Genomic DNA, 18,932 nt, shown 5'->3' on the forward strand with positions numbered 1-18,932 from the left:
ATTAGGTATCCTAATTAATTACAATTAGCGCGACCTGCCTGACAACCGATGCCGAAATTATAGGGAATTTAATTTGCTAGCACTATATTTAACCCAATAACTTTCCAAGACACCATAAAACCTGTACATGGGGGTTACTGTTTTACTCGGGAGACTTCGCTGAACACAAATATTAGTGTTTCAAAACAGTAAAATGTATTACAACGATGATATCGCCAGTAAAAGTGACGTTTTTTGCATTTTTCATGCACAAACAGCACTTACACGGACGATATTATTGCTGCAATACTTTTTACTGTTTTTGTGTTCAGCGAAGTCTACCAAGTACAACAATACCCCTCATGTACAGGTTTTATGGTGTTTTCAAAAATTACAGCGTCATATAAGGCTTGTTTCATTTTTTTCACATTAAAATTCGCCAGATTGCTTACGTTGCCTTTATGACCCTATGGTAGCCCAAGAATGAAAATTACCCCTATGATGGCATACTATTTGCAATAGTAGACAACCCAAGGTATTGCAAATGGGGTATGTCCAGTCTTTTTTAGTAGTCACAAACACTGCCCAAAATTGGCGTCTTTTGCATTTTTCACACACAAACAAATACTAACGCTAACTTTGGCCAGTGTTTGTGACCAAATGGCTACTAAAAAAGACTGGACATACCCCATTTGCAATACCTTGGGTCGTCTACTATTGCAAATGGTATACCATTATGGCTGTAAATTTATTTCCTGGGCTACTATACAGTCTCAAAGGCAACGTAACCAATCTGGCGAATTTCAATTTCAAATGTAACACGCTATATTTGACCCTCTAACTTCCCAAAACACCATAAAACCTGTACATAGGGGGTACTGTTTTACACGTGAGACTTTGCTGAATACAAATAAGTGTATTTTATTGCAGTAAAAGCAAACAGTATTATAACATTGACAGTTAAAATGTCAGGTAGAACTAAAAAAAATCTTCTTTTCTACCATTTTTTTTTTCATATTAAATTATGTTTCATAGCTAAATATTTGATATTAAATGAAAGCCCTGTTTCCCCTGATTAAAATGATATATAATAAGGGGGGGGGGTGCATTTAATATGAAAGAGGTGAATTACGGTTGGACAGACATATAGCGCAAATGCCAGGTTTTGTTTACATTTTGTTTCGTTCACAACTTGTACATTTGGCTGCGGTGTTAAGGGGTTAATTTGGCATATCCATTATTTCTTTTTTTTTATCTTACTAATGAGCTAATTCTGTCTTCCTATGGTCCTTTTGTTTATCTTGAGTCGGTGTGGTTTTGTCAGTGGAAAATGTGTTATTTGGGTGGATTTCTACATGGTATGATTTCAGCAAGGCTTGTTCTAAACAAATGTTTTTGGCTAATGAAGCTATTTACATTCTACGTGTCTCTTAACCACTGTGTCCCTGTGAATAATTTTGTTTTTCCCTTGTTTGTGTTTTAGTGGATAATGATGTAGAAACATAAACATAGAATGTGACGGCATATAGGCCCATCTAGTCTGCCCAATTTTCTAAATACTTTCATTAGTCCCTGGCCTTATCTTATAGTTAGGATAGCCGTATGCCTATCCCACGCATGCTTAAACTCCTTTACTGTGTTAACCTCTACCACTTCAGCTGGAAGGCTATTCCATGCATCCACTACCCTCTCAGTAAAGTAATACTTCCTAATATTATTTTTAAACCTTTGCCCCTCTAATTTAAGACTGTCCTCTTTTTGTGATAGTTTTCCTTCTTTTAACATTTGAAGAAATGTTAAATTCTTCAAGATTCAAGGAGGGTTTAATAAAGGAGAACTTTAATAATATTTTTTACAGCCTTTTGATGTTAACCATGCGCATTATTAGCCAACTGTTTATGGATTTTCAATGTTCAAAAAGCTGTTTTTTCTTTCTCTCCAGGTGTTGGCAGCATACATTGCTGCTAGTATGAGTGGCAGGTAATGGTGTCCAAAATAAAGATAGAATTGATGTTTTGGGGTAAAAAGTAAATGGATTTGGCATGGTAGACTAAAAAGCATGCTAATGAATACTGTCAGAAAAGGGTAATGTTATGTGAATTTTTACAGGCAGTGTAACTTTGTGTTATGTGAACACTGGTACAGTTACTCAATGTTTCCTAGTTATAGGTCCTTCTACTGCCTCTATTGTGAAAGAAAATCTGAATACTGGAAGTGAAACCATAATACTGCCTATTAAATCTATATTGCATAATATGAACTTTTGTAGCTTCCTTGTCATATGGGATTCTATAAAGGTTAACATGGCTTGTGTTTTAACAACGTGCAGTTCTAAATGAGCTTCCTTTTAGTGCTGTAATGGGTTGCAGATCATACATTTTGTCAATCTAAACTTTATTTTTAGACTGCAACTTTTTAGTTCTTTCTGCCTGTACTAGTATCCATGATTATTATTGGAGGTTAACACAAAGCTGGTCATAATTCCCTAGAATCCAGGGCAGAATGACAAAAGTTCGCAAACAGGCAAGTTTTAAAGGGATCCTACACTGTACGTTCCATAACCACTTCAACTGATGTTATGTGGATATAGGGTCTGGAGTCCACAGTGTCAGATGATGCATCACTAACTCACCATTTAGTAGGGATGCTCGGTCCCCAGCAGCCTGGACCCCAGTGATGAAATGGCAGCTCATATCAATCCAGGGGTAGCAGACCGTGATAGTTCCCAAGCTGCAGGGGACCAAACATCTCTGCTAAACAAAGTAAACTGTTTAGTGGAGATGCTGGGCTCGGCGCCCACAGACTCCAGGCACCATAATCCCCCATAAATTAATGTTTTACCATTTTACTCAAAATGGGAAACTTAAAATTGATAAATTTTGCTGGGTAAGAAAATATTAAAGTTCTGCATAACAAATGATTTCATTTAGGATTAATGTTACATTTAGGTTATGGTTAGAATGAACTTTGATTTTATATTTATCTCTAACCTTAATTGTGATCACCAACACCCAATTCTCCCCATCTGCTCTTTTCCCTGTCCTACATCCTATCATCCTTCTCTATTAGTAATTCTGCTCTGGCCAGGTGGATTCTTACTTAGTGTATTTGACCCAAAACATGCAAAATAGTACACTTCAAGATTGTTGATTGTAATTTCCTACTTAAAGGGACACTGTAGGCACCCAGACTACTTCAGCTAATTGAAGTAGTCTGGGTGCTGTGACCCTTTTACACTTAGTGCTGCAATGTAAAACATTGCAATTCCAGAGAACTGTAATGTTTACATTGCAGCTCTAAGTCTGCCCTCTGTGGCTGTCTAACAGACAGCCACTAGAGGGTTTCCGGAATCCAAATTGACTTTTGGCCTGTTATCTAACGCTGGACGTCCTCACTGATTCTCCCCGTAGGAAAACATTAAATAATGCTTTCCTATGGGGAGGTCTAATGTGCACGTGGCCATAACCGCGCATGCACATTAGGTCTCCCCGCCGATGTCAGGAGCGTGGACGGAGCCTGCCCCAGTGCTGAGGGACATCTGCGCTAGATTCAGGTAAGTGGCTGAAGGGGTTTTAATTCCTTCAGCCCCGCAGGAAAGGGTCATTGAAGGGACCTATAGTGCCAGGAAAATGTGTTTGTGTTTCTGGCACTGTAGGATCCCTATAATTCCTGAAAAGTAGAAATTCATTCCTTGTAATCTAAAGCTATATCTTGTTTGAGCCAACGAATAGGCATCTAGTGGCAACATGCTAGGAAGACTCCAGGACTTAACGAAGATCATTCCTTACCATCTATTCTAGGGATATTGGTTAGTTAACCAAGTTACTCACTGTATCTTCTGGCTAATCCATGCTGAGTGCCTCCATATTCCTGTGGCAGAGATGGCTTTAGGGCTGTCTTTCACCCCTTGGTGCCTGAACTAAGAGTGCATAGAGGATGAACTAATTTTTGTATTTTTTTTTTTTTTTTAGTTCACACATATTTAGTGTTTACTCTGCACTTGCAAGGGGAAGTGTTTTGATTGTGGTCTCTGCCACCTCAGTATGCAAAGATGACCCTTTCCTGTTTGTGGGATGATCAAGACAAATATTTTGGTCTTTCCTATTTATTATTTTATTACTGCTATTTATAAAGCGCCAACAGATTCCGCAGCGCTGTACAATTAGTGGAGAAACGTACAATATACACAGACAAATACAAGAGGTAAGAGAGCCCTGCCCGTAAGCTGATATCTAGCCATTGGACCTCTTTTATACAAAGTGCTTGGCTAGATGGCATGTGAGCTTACAATCTAAAGGATACCATGGGTATTTGAGACAAGAGGTAGCAGGGGAAGTTTGGAGGTGATGGCTGAACGAGTTAACAGAGAAGCAGCTATTGGTAAGATGTTAGGGGAATGAAGAGGTAATTGGGTGAGAATCTCAAACAGCTGGAGGAGCATGCTATATATTTAGGGAGAGCCTGGGTGGGTGGGAAGTGGAGAGAAAAAATGCAGTCTTTCACTGAGTTGAATGAGGCCTGAAGAACAGAGAATGGGATTGAAGGAAGTATTTACAACTGGGGAGGAGAAAAAAGGGGGGGGGAGGGGGGTAGAGCATCCATGTGTTATATACTATTGAAAAGTTTAGCAACCAAATTTAATCACCCACAATATTAATAACTGTCTACATGAAATATTGGTCAGAAACATTAAATGACTATAGTACATACTGCATGCACAGAATATTACAAACTACAGGTAAAATGGTTACAAATCTATAGTAATACATGAGAATGTTAGCAATCCAGGAGGTGGAGTATCTTCCAGCTTCAGTCAGTACCTGAGAGTGGTGGGTGTTTCACTGCAGGATGGAAAATGCAGTCTTTCACTGAGTTGAGTGAGGCCTGAATCAGTAAGGAGCAGAATTCTTTGTACCAGGCCCATTGCTGGCAATATTAGTCTGTGGTCTTGGGCTTATAAACCCCAAAATGACTATTAAATTGTTCCAGTATCTGTACAAAGCTGATCTGAGTGTTCATAGACTCCATTATGAACATCCTGAAGACATCTGTTGGTGTGAATAGAAACACGTTGATTTATGTATACAGTAAGAGCTTCACTTGCTATAAAGAATGAAAAGGAGATTTCCATACATTCCATTTGATGTTAACTGCTACCTACTTGCAAACAAAATACATTTTGATTGTACACATTTTAAGCATTAGAGGCTAGTTATGTTTAAATTGTGAGCTTTGTTCACTAGGCAGGCACTTATGGGGAATTGATTTTATTTGACAGTTGGAAACTTATTGAAACTAAATGCATAAATATTGTGACTTTATTAGCATTTCCATATTGAAGGAATTGAACTGAATACTTTTTTTGTCTGTGCTTCGCTCTTCAAAAGCAAAATTGTCAGTATGCATGATAGAACTGCTTTTCATCTGCTTGACAAAACTTGTTCTAAAGGTCTTTTAAAGCCTTACTTCATGCTAGGTTTTAACCAATTTTAAAATGTGTTATATGGAGAGCATTCAAATATTTAAAAACAATAAACTTAAAATAATATTTTAAAAATTAGCTTTTGTGCACTATTTTCAATGTTACCCAAACCAGGAAGTGACTGTTGCTGACTATTTTTTTTTTTCTATAGCACTTCTGAGCTTTTCAAATAATCAGTGGGTTGTGGGCATAGCTAATGGTTCTAGGAATTGTCATTGAGAGATAATCATTTAAAAAAAAAATTTTTTTTTTTTAAATAAATCTACAGCAGAACTAAAACTCCCAGTAATCAGAAAGTCATAAACTGCCAGAAAGTAGTAATATTTGCAAGCTGTACTTTTGGAGCAAAGAAATGGAAATGGTTTAACCCCTTAAGGACACATGACATGTGTGACATGTCATGATTCCCTTTTATTCCAGAAGTTTGGTCCTTAAGGGGTTAAATACCAATTAGATATTGTAATTGGTATTTAAAAACAAATAAAAACCTAAACTGATCCTACACATGGTAACCATCATTTAAATGGTGTTCCAGGCAACAAACATTTTGCATAAAATAAATAAACTCAAAGCACACCTAATCAAACATTTTGAACATGTGCAAACTCTGTGCAACTTCCTTCTTTAAATAGGTTAAAAAACAAAACCGAAACAAAATTACAAATTCAGACTAAGGCTATTTTTTGTAATTTAATTGGAATTTGAAGACCTTTCTCTTGCCTATCAGAGTAAAAAAATGTTTGCATTTATTACAAGGTGTGGGAAATTGTTACACCTGCATCTTGTCATCGATCTCCATTTAGCACTTTGTGCCCATGGACCATTTAGCTATGCTTGCAACAAGCCGTATTGGTGAAATATCACAGATTGTTATACGGTCTTACTAATCGTTAATACACATACATTTCAAGGTATATCTACCGTATTTATCGGCGTATAACACGCACCTCATTTTTAGAAAGAAATTCCAGGAAATTTCCCCCCCTCCCATAGTATCCCCCCCCCCTCATCCCATAGTGTCCCCCCCTTTCCATAGTATTCCCCCCCCCCTCCCCTCCCATAGTATTCTCCCCCCTCCCATAGTATTCTCCCCCTCCCCTCCCATAGTATTCTCCCCCTCCCCTGCCATAGTATTCTCCCCCCCTCCCCTCCCATAGTATTCTCCCCCTCCCCTCCCATAGTATTCTCCCCCCTCCCATAGTATTCTCCCCCCTCCCATAGTATTCTCCCCCCTCCCATAGTATTCTCCCCCCTCCCATAGTATTTTCCCCCTCCCCTCCCATAGTATTCTCCCCCTCCCCTCCCATAGTATTCTCCCCCTCCCCTCCCATAGTATTCTCCCCCTCCCCTCCCATAGTATTCTCCCCCTCCCCTCCCATAGTATTCTCCCCCCCCTCCCCTCCCATAGTATTCTCCCCCCCCTCCAGTATTCTCCCCCCCTCCCCTCCCATAGTATTCTCCCCCCTCCTCTCCCATAGTATTCTCCCCCTCTCCTCCCATAGTATTCTCCCCCCTCCCCTCCCATAGTATTCTCCCCCCCTCCCCTCCCATAGTATTCTCCCCCCCTCCCCTCCCATAGTATTCTCCCCCTCCCCTCCCATAGTATTCCCCCCTCCCATAGTATTCTCCCCCTCCCCTCCCATAGTATTCCCCCCTCCCATAGTATTCTCCCCCCTCCCATAGTATTTTCCCCCTCCCCTCCCATAGTATTTCCCCCCTCCCATAGTATTTTCCCCCTCCCCTCCCATAGTATTCTCTCCCATTCTCCCCTCCCCTCCCATAGTGTACTTCCCCCCCTCCCCTCCCCACCCATAGTGTACTTCCCCCCCCTCCCCTCCCCACCCATAGTGTACTCCCCCCCCCCCTCCCCACCCATAGTGTACTTCCCCCCCTCCCCTCCCCACCCATAGTGTACTTCCCCCCCTCCCCTCCCCACCCATAGTGTACTTCCCCCCCTCCCCACCCATAGTGTACTTCCCCCCCTCCCCACCCATAGTGTACTTCCCCCCCCTCCCCACCCATAGTGTACTTCCCCCCCCTCCCCACCCATAGTGTACTTCCCCCCCCTCCCCACCCATAGTGTACTTCCCCCCCCTCCCCACCCATAGTGTACTTCCCCCCCCTCCCCTCCCATAGTGTACTTCCCCCCCCTCCCCTCCCATAGTGTACTTCCCCCCCTCCCCTCCCATAGTGTACTTCCCCCCCCCCCCTCCCCTCCCATAGTGTACTTCCCCCCCCTATAGTATTCTCCCCCTCCCCTCCCATAGTGTACTTCCCCTCCCATAATTACTTACCTGTCCTGAAGCGTGGGCCGGCTTCACAGCTTGCACTGCGGTACAGGAACTTGAATTTCATGTTCCGGTTTCCGGCGGGACTGAAAGGAAGTGTGCACACTATTATGCACACTTCCTTTCAGTCCCGCCGGAAACCGGAACATGAAATTAAAGTTCCTGTACCGCGGTGCAAGCTGTGAAGCCGGCCCACGCTTCAGGACAGGTAAGTAATTATGGGATATCGGCGTATAACACGCACCCACGATTTTCCCCCTATTTTCAGGGGGAAAAAGTGCGTGTTATACGCCGATAAATACGGTATATCTCTATCTATCTATATCTCCCGATGACAGTTTTCTGTGTCAGACTGAAACATTTTTTTTTTTTTTTTTTTTTTTTTTTTTGGAAGCAAATAAGTTACTTTTTACTTTAAAGAAGCCTTGGGAGTGCTACCTTATCATTCTTTATTTATATATATATATATATATATATATATATATATATATATATATATATATATATCTATCTATCTATCTCAAATAGCTGCAGTGTCTTATTTGTTTTTTTTAATGCCAGATGTGTTTTTGAGGAATACTGTTTAACAGCTGCATTGAAATTAGTTACGGTAATATGTTCATCGACTTGCTGATCAAAAAGGAGAAATGACGAGGAATAGATTTTGAACTGATCGAAGTTGACGTCTCTCAGCTGCATACGTTGTGCCTGGATTCAGGGAAGACTGTGATGTTTTGACACATGGTTTCACTCAATGTGCACTGGGAAGGAAGAGAAGAGGAAATAGCTGTGGTAGATGCCACATGCCAATCGTCCCCCCCAAAGAAATAACAATTCTTTGGCTTTTGATGTTCCTCTTTTTTTTTTTTTTTTTTTTTTTTCTTGCATGTGTAACATTACAAGGGAGGTAGAACGTGCTTAGTGGATGAAATTTGAGGACATACCCACAACTTTGGGTTTATATGTTTGCCATTACAGCCTTTTCAAAATTTAATAGATTGAAGGACCTAAACAGGGAAATATGTGTAGAGTATAGGAGCTGGCCTGCATAGCTTGTTCTGTTATAATTTCCCCTTAAAGGGACACTATATTCGCCTGACTATGGGGAAGCTTTGTGATTGGATCAGGCCACCACTTCTGATGTCAGAGGAAGTTCACAGGCAGAGGCAGCAGCTTCAGGCTTGAATACAAGTAAGATTTTGCTATCTTTAGGGAGGCAAAGGGGACCCTATAGTGCTCCCTAAATAGAACAACCTCTTCCACTTTTTCTTATAGAACGGGCAGTGTTTTTTATACACATGGGGGAGTCTATTAGCATTTCTATTGTAGTTTAAACCTCATATGTTTCCGATCAGGGCTTTAAGCCGCCCTCCTACTAGCCATTTTTATTCTTTTCACAGGTTTAGTATTAAAAAAGTACCTTTTTGACTGGCTGTTGCCATCTCTTTCTGTGCAGAGCCACATGCTGCAGACACTTCTGAATTTGCTTGGATTTTTTCACGCAGAGACACTCGTCAGCCATGTTCAATTATAACTTTGCATATATGCTTGTAGATTTGTGTCATCATTAATGACCCATGTGGCTTGAAACATGTTCAATACATTAAGGGTTATACACAGAGGCAATTTCCCTGTAGCAAGCTTATAGCTGTGGCTGGTTTTGTTGATACTGTAACGGATCACCTGGCACCCCGACTGGGTACCTCCGTTAATGGATGCTCCTAGCGCTTCCAGAGGACTCCAAGCACTCCACCAGACACCATAAGCACCGCAGACTGCAGCTATCTCCCTTCAGAACGAAGCAGAAACAAGCTCTTACAAGAGCTCAGTGATTATAGCAAGGGAATATGCCTAGCATAGCAATCCCTTGTAGCAGATTCCCCCAATAAGAGACAGGACTCAAGTTGAGGGTAAAAATAGAACTCTGGCTGCTAGCTTGCAGCCCTTTTTATTAGGTGCTCCCATGAAGGGGAGGGACACACACAGTAACGTACATTAACCAATCACACAATAGTTACATCCCACACATAGCCCTCCCCTCTACCTGTAAACTAATTATCTGTACACACAGGAAAATACAATTATCATAGGTAGGGAAAATACAGTTTTTACACAACATTCATAACTCCCAAAATATACATCACATTCGCATAAAAATACATAATCACAATCAATCCATTCAGGGGAACAACATACTCAAAAATCATACGAATTGGACCAGGGGTTCAAAAGTTAGTACCAATGTGCATTTGACCTTCTGGAAGCATGGTTTTACAGGGCCCTCTATCCTGGAGACAATGGGGGGAAGTAATCCAATTATCCAGGACTAGAGGCAGACTCCATTAACCACATGGTTGCAAAACGACATAAAACACTTTAAAATACATAAAGTCACATTTTACACATAACACACAGACATTTCACATATCCCCAGATAGCTCAGGTTTGAGTGCACATTATTAGGTGAACGGCACTCAGACCAACCGAATACAGTTTAATCGCCATGGAGCCAAAGTCTTTAATCACACGAATAGGCTCCATGGCATAGCTATCTGGGTTACCACAGCTCACACAGTGCAAGTACCAAATGACCCCACTGTATTTAAAGGGCCAGAATGAGTGACATACACTCTGGTATGGCCGAATACTGTTTTTAAAGGGCCCAATCTCCCAGGGCCATAGTCCAAAGGCAGCAGGCGGGCAGCCAGGCTTCTCCAATGCAATGTGGCGAGATTGCTCTCGTCACAGATACTATTGTACATCTTCTTGCAGCAGTCACTCAATGCATCTCTGTGAGGAAAATTCAGCGTCTCCATGCAGAGAGTGGGGACGCTGAACGGCAGGGCTGCTTACTGTGCCCTGAGCCAGGAAGCTCCTCCAGTGGCCATCTGAGGAGTGGCCACTTGGAGGTGTCCCTAAGGACAATGTAAACACTGCCTTTTGTCTGAAAAGGCAGTGTTAACATGAAAAAAGGGAGCTATTATACTCACCAGAACAACTACATTAAGCTGTAGTTGTTCTGGTGATTATAGTGTCCCTTTAAGATGAAACACGCAGTGCATTGTGGGATGCTGTTTGCATCAATTTGGGGGTGGGTGGCAGGGCTGATGACCCCTTTTGCATTTCGGCCAACTTCTTTGTGCTATATGCTATCTTCAGATCAGTGTACTTCTTGATCTATACATTTGCATGTCAAACAATATCTCATTTAAAGGTTATAGCTCTCTGTTTTTGAGTGCCTCAAAATAAATTAATGCAATAAATGAAGTACTCCATAGTATGCAGTACAGTATAAACATTCATATAAAGCAACCTGGATCTACAGTATGTGTTCTGACAACCTGATTGACAGCCCTTGTGGACTGTCCTATAGTAGCAGCATTTCACTGCCGCCATACACTCTAATTGGACCCGTTGCTCCTCAGCAATTCAAAGTGCTTATGGTGCTTATATTGATTCTCTAAAGCTGGTTTCTATACACTGTGCATATTATGAAATTGCTGTGCACTAGCCGTTGTGGGATGCTGCAATGAGCTCTGTAGATAGAAATGTGTGTGATTGAGGCAGTCATAATCTGAGATTATATGTCTTTAGAGGTGTAGGCTTCAAATATTCTAAACATTTCATTTAAAGGTACAGTATAATGACTGAGACCACTTGCTTCATTGTGATGAAGTGGTCAGGGTGCAGTGTCCGTGTGCTTTTAACTCTGCAATGTAAGACACTGCAATGTTTTTAGAACCTGCAATGTTTTTGTTGCAGAGTTAAAACCACCTCTGCTGTCTGTAAACAAGTAAAACTGTCACATGACACGGAAACCTATAGGAGTGCATTGAATTTGATGTGTTCCTGTTGGAATGCTTGATGCTCTCCAGTGCTCCTCTATAAGGAACATTTGATTGGACCATCATGTCGCGATAGGCGGAGAAGTGAACAGTGCTGACGGAGCCTCAGTGCTTTAAAAAAAAGTAAGTAGAACTTTTTTTTTTATTTTTTTTTTATTTTTTTTATGGCAAGCTTGTGGGGCACCTTAATAAAAGCAGGGACAGGACACTATAATGTTAAGAATAAAGATTTGTATTCCTAATGCCATAGTGTTCCTTTAATATTTATATTGTAAGTTTAGGGATTTTATCTACCAGGTGTCACCATATCATATGTAAACTCTTTAAATATAGTTGAAGAGAAAGCGGTGTAGGTGTTAATTATTTTCAATATGCCTCTTAATGTAGGATTTGTTACCTTCATAATTAACTTGACTGTGAGCATAGTTCTGCTTATAAATATTCCTCACTGCTTCACTTTAGTTTTGCTTGTCCTTTTAGAAGTTTTCAAAAAAAAAGTCCATTATTAAAGCAGTCAGGCCTCTATTCACCCAGTTTGCACTCTTCGTGATGCCTATAATTTGTACCTACAATGTTTTGGGGTCTGGTGGTGCTTTCCAATCACTTAACCACTTATCACTAAAAAAAACTTCCTCATCCCTTCCTGTGCCATCTCCCACCTATTGTGCCCCCTTTTCCTGAACACCCCTCCCATCCTTCAGGTACATACAGATTCCCTCCCTTCCCTCTGAGTTTTTTTTTTGGGGGGGGGGGGGGGGGAGAGGGGGGGGTTTCCCTCATCCCTTTAGATTGTAAGCTCTTTTGGGCAGGGACCACTTTACCAACTGTTCCTGTATGTCAAAAATGTTTTTTTTAGAAATAAATTTTATTCTTGTTAACCTATTGTACAGTGCTATGGAATATTTTGGCGCAATATAAACAATTGGAATCGGAATATATTTATTTAGAACCGGAATATACTGAGCTTTCCCATTTTCAAGCATACCCTTATTAATAGCTAATTGCACCAGTAACCTATAATAACGCATACGCATGTGAAGGGTATTACCACGTTAAAGGGGAAATGCTAAACATCATAACTGCTACACCTCTGTGTACTAGTTACGTTTCTGAAGTCTGTGGATGCTGTCCCCCTGATTTCTGTAAAATCATTTTGTAATAGTTTGACAAAACCAGGGTGCTCTCCGACATCCGTAGCTGGGTCCCACCAGCTATACCTGTGGATCATGCAGAAATGACACTTTCTTGTTATCCAAAAATAAGTCCATCCACCTTTTGATGGCATGCCAACCTTGCACTTCCACTGCTTAGATCCGATTGGTTAATATATAAGGTTGAATGGATTCATGCAGATAATATGGAAACATCATTTCAAGTTTTAATTTTATGAAGTAACAATGTATCTCTCTCCATGTATACAAAATTGGTGCACTCACCGGTCTTTTGTGCAGAAAACATAATAAATCAAGGTTACATCAGAAAATAAATGTTTCCGCCCCACCTGGGGAATTTTAACAGAATTTTTTTATTTTTTAAATGCCCTTTTTAAAAAAAAAAAAAAAAAAAAAAATACAAATATATACTTTTTGCCTTTTCCCATTGTTACAGGAACTTCTTTTCTAAAAAATCAAAAGAACCCAAAGCTCCAGCCCTGAGTGCTCCAGGTTGGAAATTGTTTGGAAAAGTTCCTCCAAGGGAGAACGTGCAAAAGGACTCTAAAATCATTCAGCAGGTGAGCATTGCTTAAATGGTATTTGTTTAGTAAGCTGTGTCACTAAAATACAATGTTATTACGGTTGTCCTACCATGTTCTTTGTTGTAACCCTTGCACTATATCACAATATGTATAGTGAACAGTTTTACTGTCCAAACATAAAATGCTAACTGTTTATCCCAGTTTTCAAATAAATGTAATGTTTTCTGAATTAATTTTCACTTGCTAGCAATACAATTTTGTAAATGTGAAGAATATCCACTGCTGAAATATACCTTACTGATATTAAAGGAACACTATAGTCATTAAAACAACTTTAACTTAATGAAGCGGTTTTGGTGTATAGATCATGTCCCTACAATGTAACTGCTCAATTCTCTCCCATTTAGTAGTTAACTTTGTTTATGCAGACCTAGTCACACCTCCCTAGATGTGACTTACACAGCTTTCCTAAACACTTCCTGTAAAGAGTCATCTAATGTTTACATCTTTATTGCACATTCTGTTTAATTTTGAATTTCTTATCTCCTTCTCTGTTAATAGCTTGCTATACCCTGCCGGAGCCTTCTTTGTGTAATTAAAGTTCAATTTACAGAGCAGGAGATAAAAAAAAAAAAAAACAACCAAAAACAAACAAACATTTAAAGTAAGCTACATCTGAAACCATTTTTTTTTTCATGCAGGTGTGTGTCTAGGGCTGCATAACAGAAGCAAAAGTGATTTAGTTCCTAAATTGCAGTGAAACGTCAGAGGCATGATCTATTCTATACACAAAAACTGCTTCATTAAGCAAAAGTTGTTTTGGTGACTATAGTGTCCCTTTAATTTAGGTGGCTCCCAAATACATTATTTTGCAGTAAATACAAATCTGGAGAATTTAATGAACGTGCAAATAATTAAGAGACTAAACACCAATTCTTTCCAACTCTGTATTTGTAATGCACAATAAAAGACATGAGAAGAAACCTTAAATAAAAATTCTGGTTTGGAAAACAAGAGGCTTTTACGATCAAATGCCTTTCATTCTATCATATGTGGTATTTTCTTCCCCATAACCTAATGAGTTTTAAAAGTTTGCAAGCTCTAGTTTGTCACTGACCAGCAGTGAATTATGGAATATATAGTTCTGATGCGTAGCACTGCTTCTTAAGCAGTTTTATTCGGCAGTTTTATGAATGTTGTCGTAGATCACATTTGTTTGGGCCGCCTTGTGTACTGACACTGCTTTAGTAATCTTAAGAGCTGGTCAAGGAATGTAGAGATTTGCACAAGTAAAATTCTGACATCTATGGAAGAACGCAAAAAGGCAATTGGGGCACATCTGGAACATGCATTTCTCATCATTGGTGCTGCCATAGAGACCAACATTTATACAAAATACAGACTAAGAAACAACTGACATCTAAAAATAGTTTTTAAAATTTTACAGGGCTATTTAAAATCCTCTATCTCCACTAACAAATATGGGGATTTAGTTCCACCATATTGCCGTATTGCGTTAAGCCCACCACTACTCCTAGCTTGTTACATAGAGGCACTTCTCGCTTACTGACAGAGTTCCGTTCTTACGACTAGGTCGTTAAGCAAATTGGTTGGTTAGCGAGGATCCCTCAGACCGACGTGACAAGAGTCTCGCATGCACTAGAAAGCAGGTCTATATTTGAGAAAGTCCCTCAAACATAGACCAGCTCACTGTGGGGGAGGGGGGGGAGGAATCCCTCGATTTTACATCGAGGGAAATTCTCTTGTACATAGACCAACTCTCTAGCACGGGGAATCCCTCAAATCTATGTTATGGTTAATTCCGGATATTCCGATTCGGGGGATTCTCCACGCTAGAGAGCTGATTGTATGTCCAAGCAGTCGTTAAGCAAGTAAGTCGTTAAGTGAGGAGTACCTGTATAATACTTTTGATGTCCTTTTTAGTGTGTGTTTTTGTTTTCTTTTAACACTGAATGGTACACACTTTGCATGTTTAAAATATTTAAACATTTTAATATTTCTAAAAAAATAGATCAATCGCCTTGTAGTTTGAAAGATATATATTTTGTGTGTGTGTGTGTGTAATGAGCTGTCTTTTTGTGTGTCTGTCTGAAATGACCTATATTTTTATCACAATAAGAAATGCCTTAAGGAAAGTGCAGATAAGATAAAATACAAAGTAAATCCGTGTGTAAAAGAATGAGGCCAGAAATACAGACTGGATATTTTAGTAAAACACTGTGTGAATTTATGGCACATTTTAAATTGGGTTTTGCCCCCTTGGGTAATGAATGAATAGAGAAATTTGACATCTTTGGGAGGATTCCTCATGGTTTACTATAGAAAAGGGAGAGGTTTATAGCTTCCTGTGATCACACCAGTATGGTTGACAAACATATTTTGCTACCTATATTTTCTATTCATTCCAGTTTCCTCTCAACTTAAACCCTTTAAGAGGCTCCCAAGAATCTTTACCCTTGAGCTTATAAAGTCAAGGACTCCGGAAGAACTTTGACCTTTTCTCCTTAGCTTGAGCTCATAAAAGCAGCACGTGTTCCTGTGATTTAAGCATGGGACATATCTACTGTCCCTAGGCTGTTGCCTTTCATGGCGTGTTCCAAGAAGGCAGAATATATAACATTTCTAGTAGACTGTATAAATATCATAATTTTCTCATAAGAGATCCATTTTGTTATTTTGACATTAATATATATCTGAATATATATAATTATGTATTTAAAATTTGTTTTATAAACGCAGATATGTCCAAATGGAATTATTGAGCTTGTCTGTCTTCTCTATATCACTTCCACAATAATACAGCCCTTCATTCGCACACACACTGACCAAACCTTATGAAGAGCTATAGTCTTAGACCGAAGCATACCTCTGCTAATCTCATATTCTTTTTCTGATGAATACCAATGTGAGAGTGAACCTTTTCAGTTCTTACCTGCTCTTTAGCACATCAGCTGCTGGCCTGCTGCCATCTTGCAAGGTCTGTGAGAGTTACACTAATAACAAGGGTAGGCAATTTTCTGAAGACTACATTTCCCATAATGCTAGCATAGCATATGGGGAGATGTTGTCAAAGGTTGCCTACTCCTGCACTAATGTAGCAACCTGCTCCCCTCTTGTGAACATTATTCCAAATTTAATTGCCAGTTAATCTGTTTTAACAATGACGTCTAGTGTGATTTGTAGATTCATTACTGTCTATAGAAATAAGCAGAACTACTACTTGGCATGTAGTGGAGAGCCAGGAAACTGCTTTTGGGACGGTTCTTCTGTTCTCTCATGTCACTCGGTTCTTGGCATAAATGTTATGTTTAACCATCATTTTCATAAAATCTATGTTTGCTAATATTTCTGCTAAAACAATGAGATTGCTTTTCATAGGTTGTTTTTTTTGGTTTTTTTTCTTCAACCATAACTTAGTGCACCCTTTATGTCATGGATGCTCAACAGGTAGATCCCCACATGTTGTAGGACTAAAACTCCCATGATGCTTTGCATGTCTTTAGAATTACAAAGTATCGTGGGAGCTGTCGTTTTAAAACATGAGGGATCTACCTTTTGGCACCCCTGCTTTGTTGATCACTTGTTATATATTCCAGTTCATGCTGGCAAACTGCTACATACGAAACTTCTTAGAATAAAACCAAAAGATCTAGAAAACAACAAAACCATGTACAGTATACATTTCTATATACAGTTTAAAGCACAAAGTTGCTTATCTGATATGTGCAATAAGAGAATAATGTATTCACTGGCAGACCTCATCCTTAGATGTCTGTATGGTTACTGTCTCTAAACCTTGTGTGGCAATCCCCCCCTAAATTGAGGTTATTCTGCAGAGTTTCAATTCACCACTTAGAAGGGGACATCTGTGAGGACTTGAGTATCCTGTCTATTGTCCTTTGTGCTCATTAATATAGTAAAATCTCAGACTTTCAGGAAACGGGAAAAAGTCATGATTTTTTTCTGTATATCGCTATCGGATTTGCTTAATATATTTTGTAGCCTTTCAACAAAATGAAAAATAAAAATGTTAATTTTCAACAAAAAATGGCGTAAAGTAAACCTGCAAAAGCCATTTTGAGATTTGAGAGATTCATCAAGAATGAAAACATTTTTTCAAAAAGTATATTGCATGACCCCCGATTTTTTTTTTTTTTTTAATTTTGTAATTTTTTTTTTTGCTACTCTTTGTTCTCTTGCTTAACCCCTTAAGGACAGAGCTTCAGAAGCTTGTCTTTCACTTAATGACAACGGCATTTTTTGCTGTTTGCGTTCAACTGCAATTTGCATTTTACTAATTTATTGCACCGACGCATATTATATACCATTGTTTAAAGGACAGAAAGGGCTTTAATTTGATGTAACATATACATAAATGCTAATTTATTAAAAAATGAAAAATGTTGATTTTTTTTACAGTTTTTGCAATAATAATGTGTGCACAATTAATGCAGGTTAAGGAAAGTAATTAAAAATAAATTTAGTTGTTCTGATTTACAGAATATATAATGTGTCTAGGATTTTACGTTTTTTTTGGTAGTTACAGGTCACAAAGCACAAGGAGTAAAATAAACTTTTAATGTGGAGCGATTTTAGAATTTGGTATGTTTGTCTTGTAAGCCTAATAGCCATAAAAGAAAACAAAATTGCCACACAAAAGTATATATTTATATAAAGTAGACACCACAGGCTATTTACCTAAGGTTGTTTTGACACTTTCTACGTAGCCATTTTACCGCCAACCTCTGCTAAATATTGGAGTAAAATTGTGTTTTTTGGGGGTTTTGGCACACAAACTTATAACAAAGAACTTCTCGTGTGTATTTTGTAAAGTTGGTGTGTGCTATTCCTGTACAAAGTTTTATTTTGTGTTCAGTTACATCTGCTGAGTAAAATGACACCCCCATTGTATGTCTTTGGCACTATTTTGTGAAGCTACAGTGCCATATAGGAGACCTGTCCTTTTCAGTATTCAGTCGAATTTTGAGAGACGGATTTAATGAGCCTATGCTTCCATTTGGGGTATTATAGTAGTTTGACTGTTCATAAAAAAACCCCACAAAGGCCTACCATTTGTAAAAGTAGACACTCCAGGGTATCTCATAAAGGTGCATATTGTGCCTTAGCATGCCCCCTTTTTTCCACCAATATATGCCAAAGTATGTGGTAAAAAATTATTTTGGGCATTTTTTTTTACATACGGATTGCATTTTTGCTGGGCATTTTGTATATTTCATATGTGCCACTAAATTCAAAACCTCCAAATTATGCTCAGCTAAGTCTTCTGAGTAAAAAGACACCCCCTATGAATGTCTTTGGCACTATTTCGTGAAGCTACAGTGCCATATAGGAGACCAAGCCTATTCAGTTTTTACCGAACTTTGAATTTTGACGCTGGGCCTATGTGCAATTTCCAAGCATCTTCGCAGGTTTTAAATTCAAACTACCCCACAAAGGCCTACCATTTCTTAAAGTAGACACCCCAGGGTATTTCAAAAGGCATATTTTGAACCTTAGCGTGGGATCATTTTTCCGCTAGCGTGTACCAAGTGTAGTGGTAATAAGCGTTTTTTTCTGCCTTTTTGACATACAAAGTGAGTTTGCACAGTATATTTTGCAAA

At 39.2% G+C, this 18,932-nt stretch overlaps 1 protein-coding gene across 2 annotated transcripts in view; it reads left to right on the forward strand.

The window, feature by feature from the left end:
* The window catches only part of TBC1D12 (TBC1 domain family member 12), a 120,481-nt gene that overhangs the window by 35,968 nt on the left and 65,581 nt on the right, over positions 1-18,932 (forward strand). For both annotated transcript variants that reach the window (XR_010085623.1, XM_063434583.1), the window contains exon 2: positions 13,203-13,326. Coding sequence is in view for 1 of the 2 variants with exons in the window: in XM_063434583.1 (XP_063290653.1) it covers positions 13,203-13,326 (124 nt within the window). In the remaining variant the exon portion in view is untranslated. The remainder of the gene's footprint in view (positions 1-13,202; positions 13,327-18,932) is intronic.

Source organism: Pelobates fuscus, chromosome 10 (genome assembly GCF_036172605.1).
Source record: "Pelobates fuscus isolate aPelFus1 chromosome 10, aPelFus1.pri, whole genome shotgun sequence".
Classification (NCBI taxonomy): domain Eukaryota; kingdom Metazoa; phylum Chordata; class Amphibia; order Anura; family Pelobatidae; genus Pelobates; species Pelobates fuscus.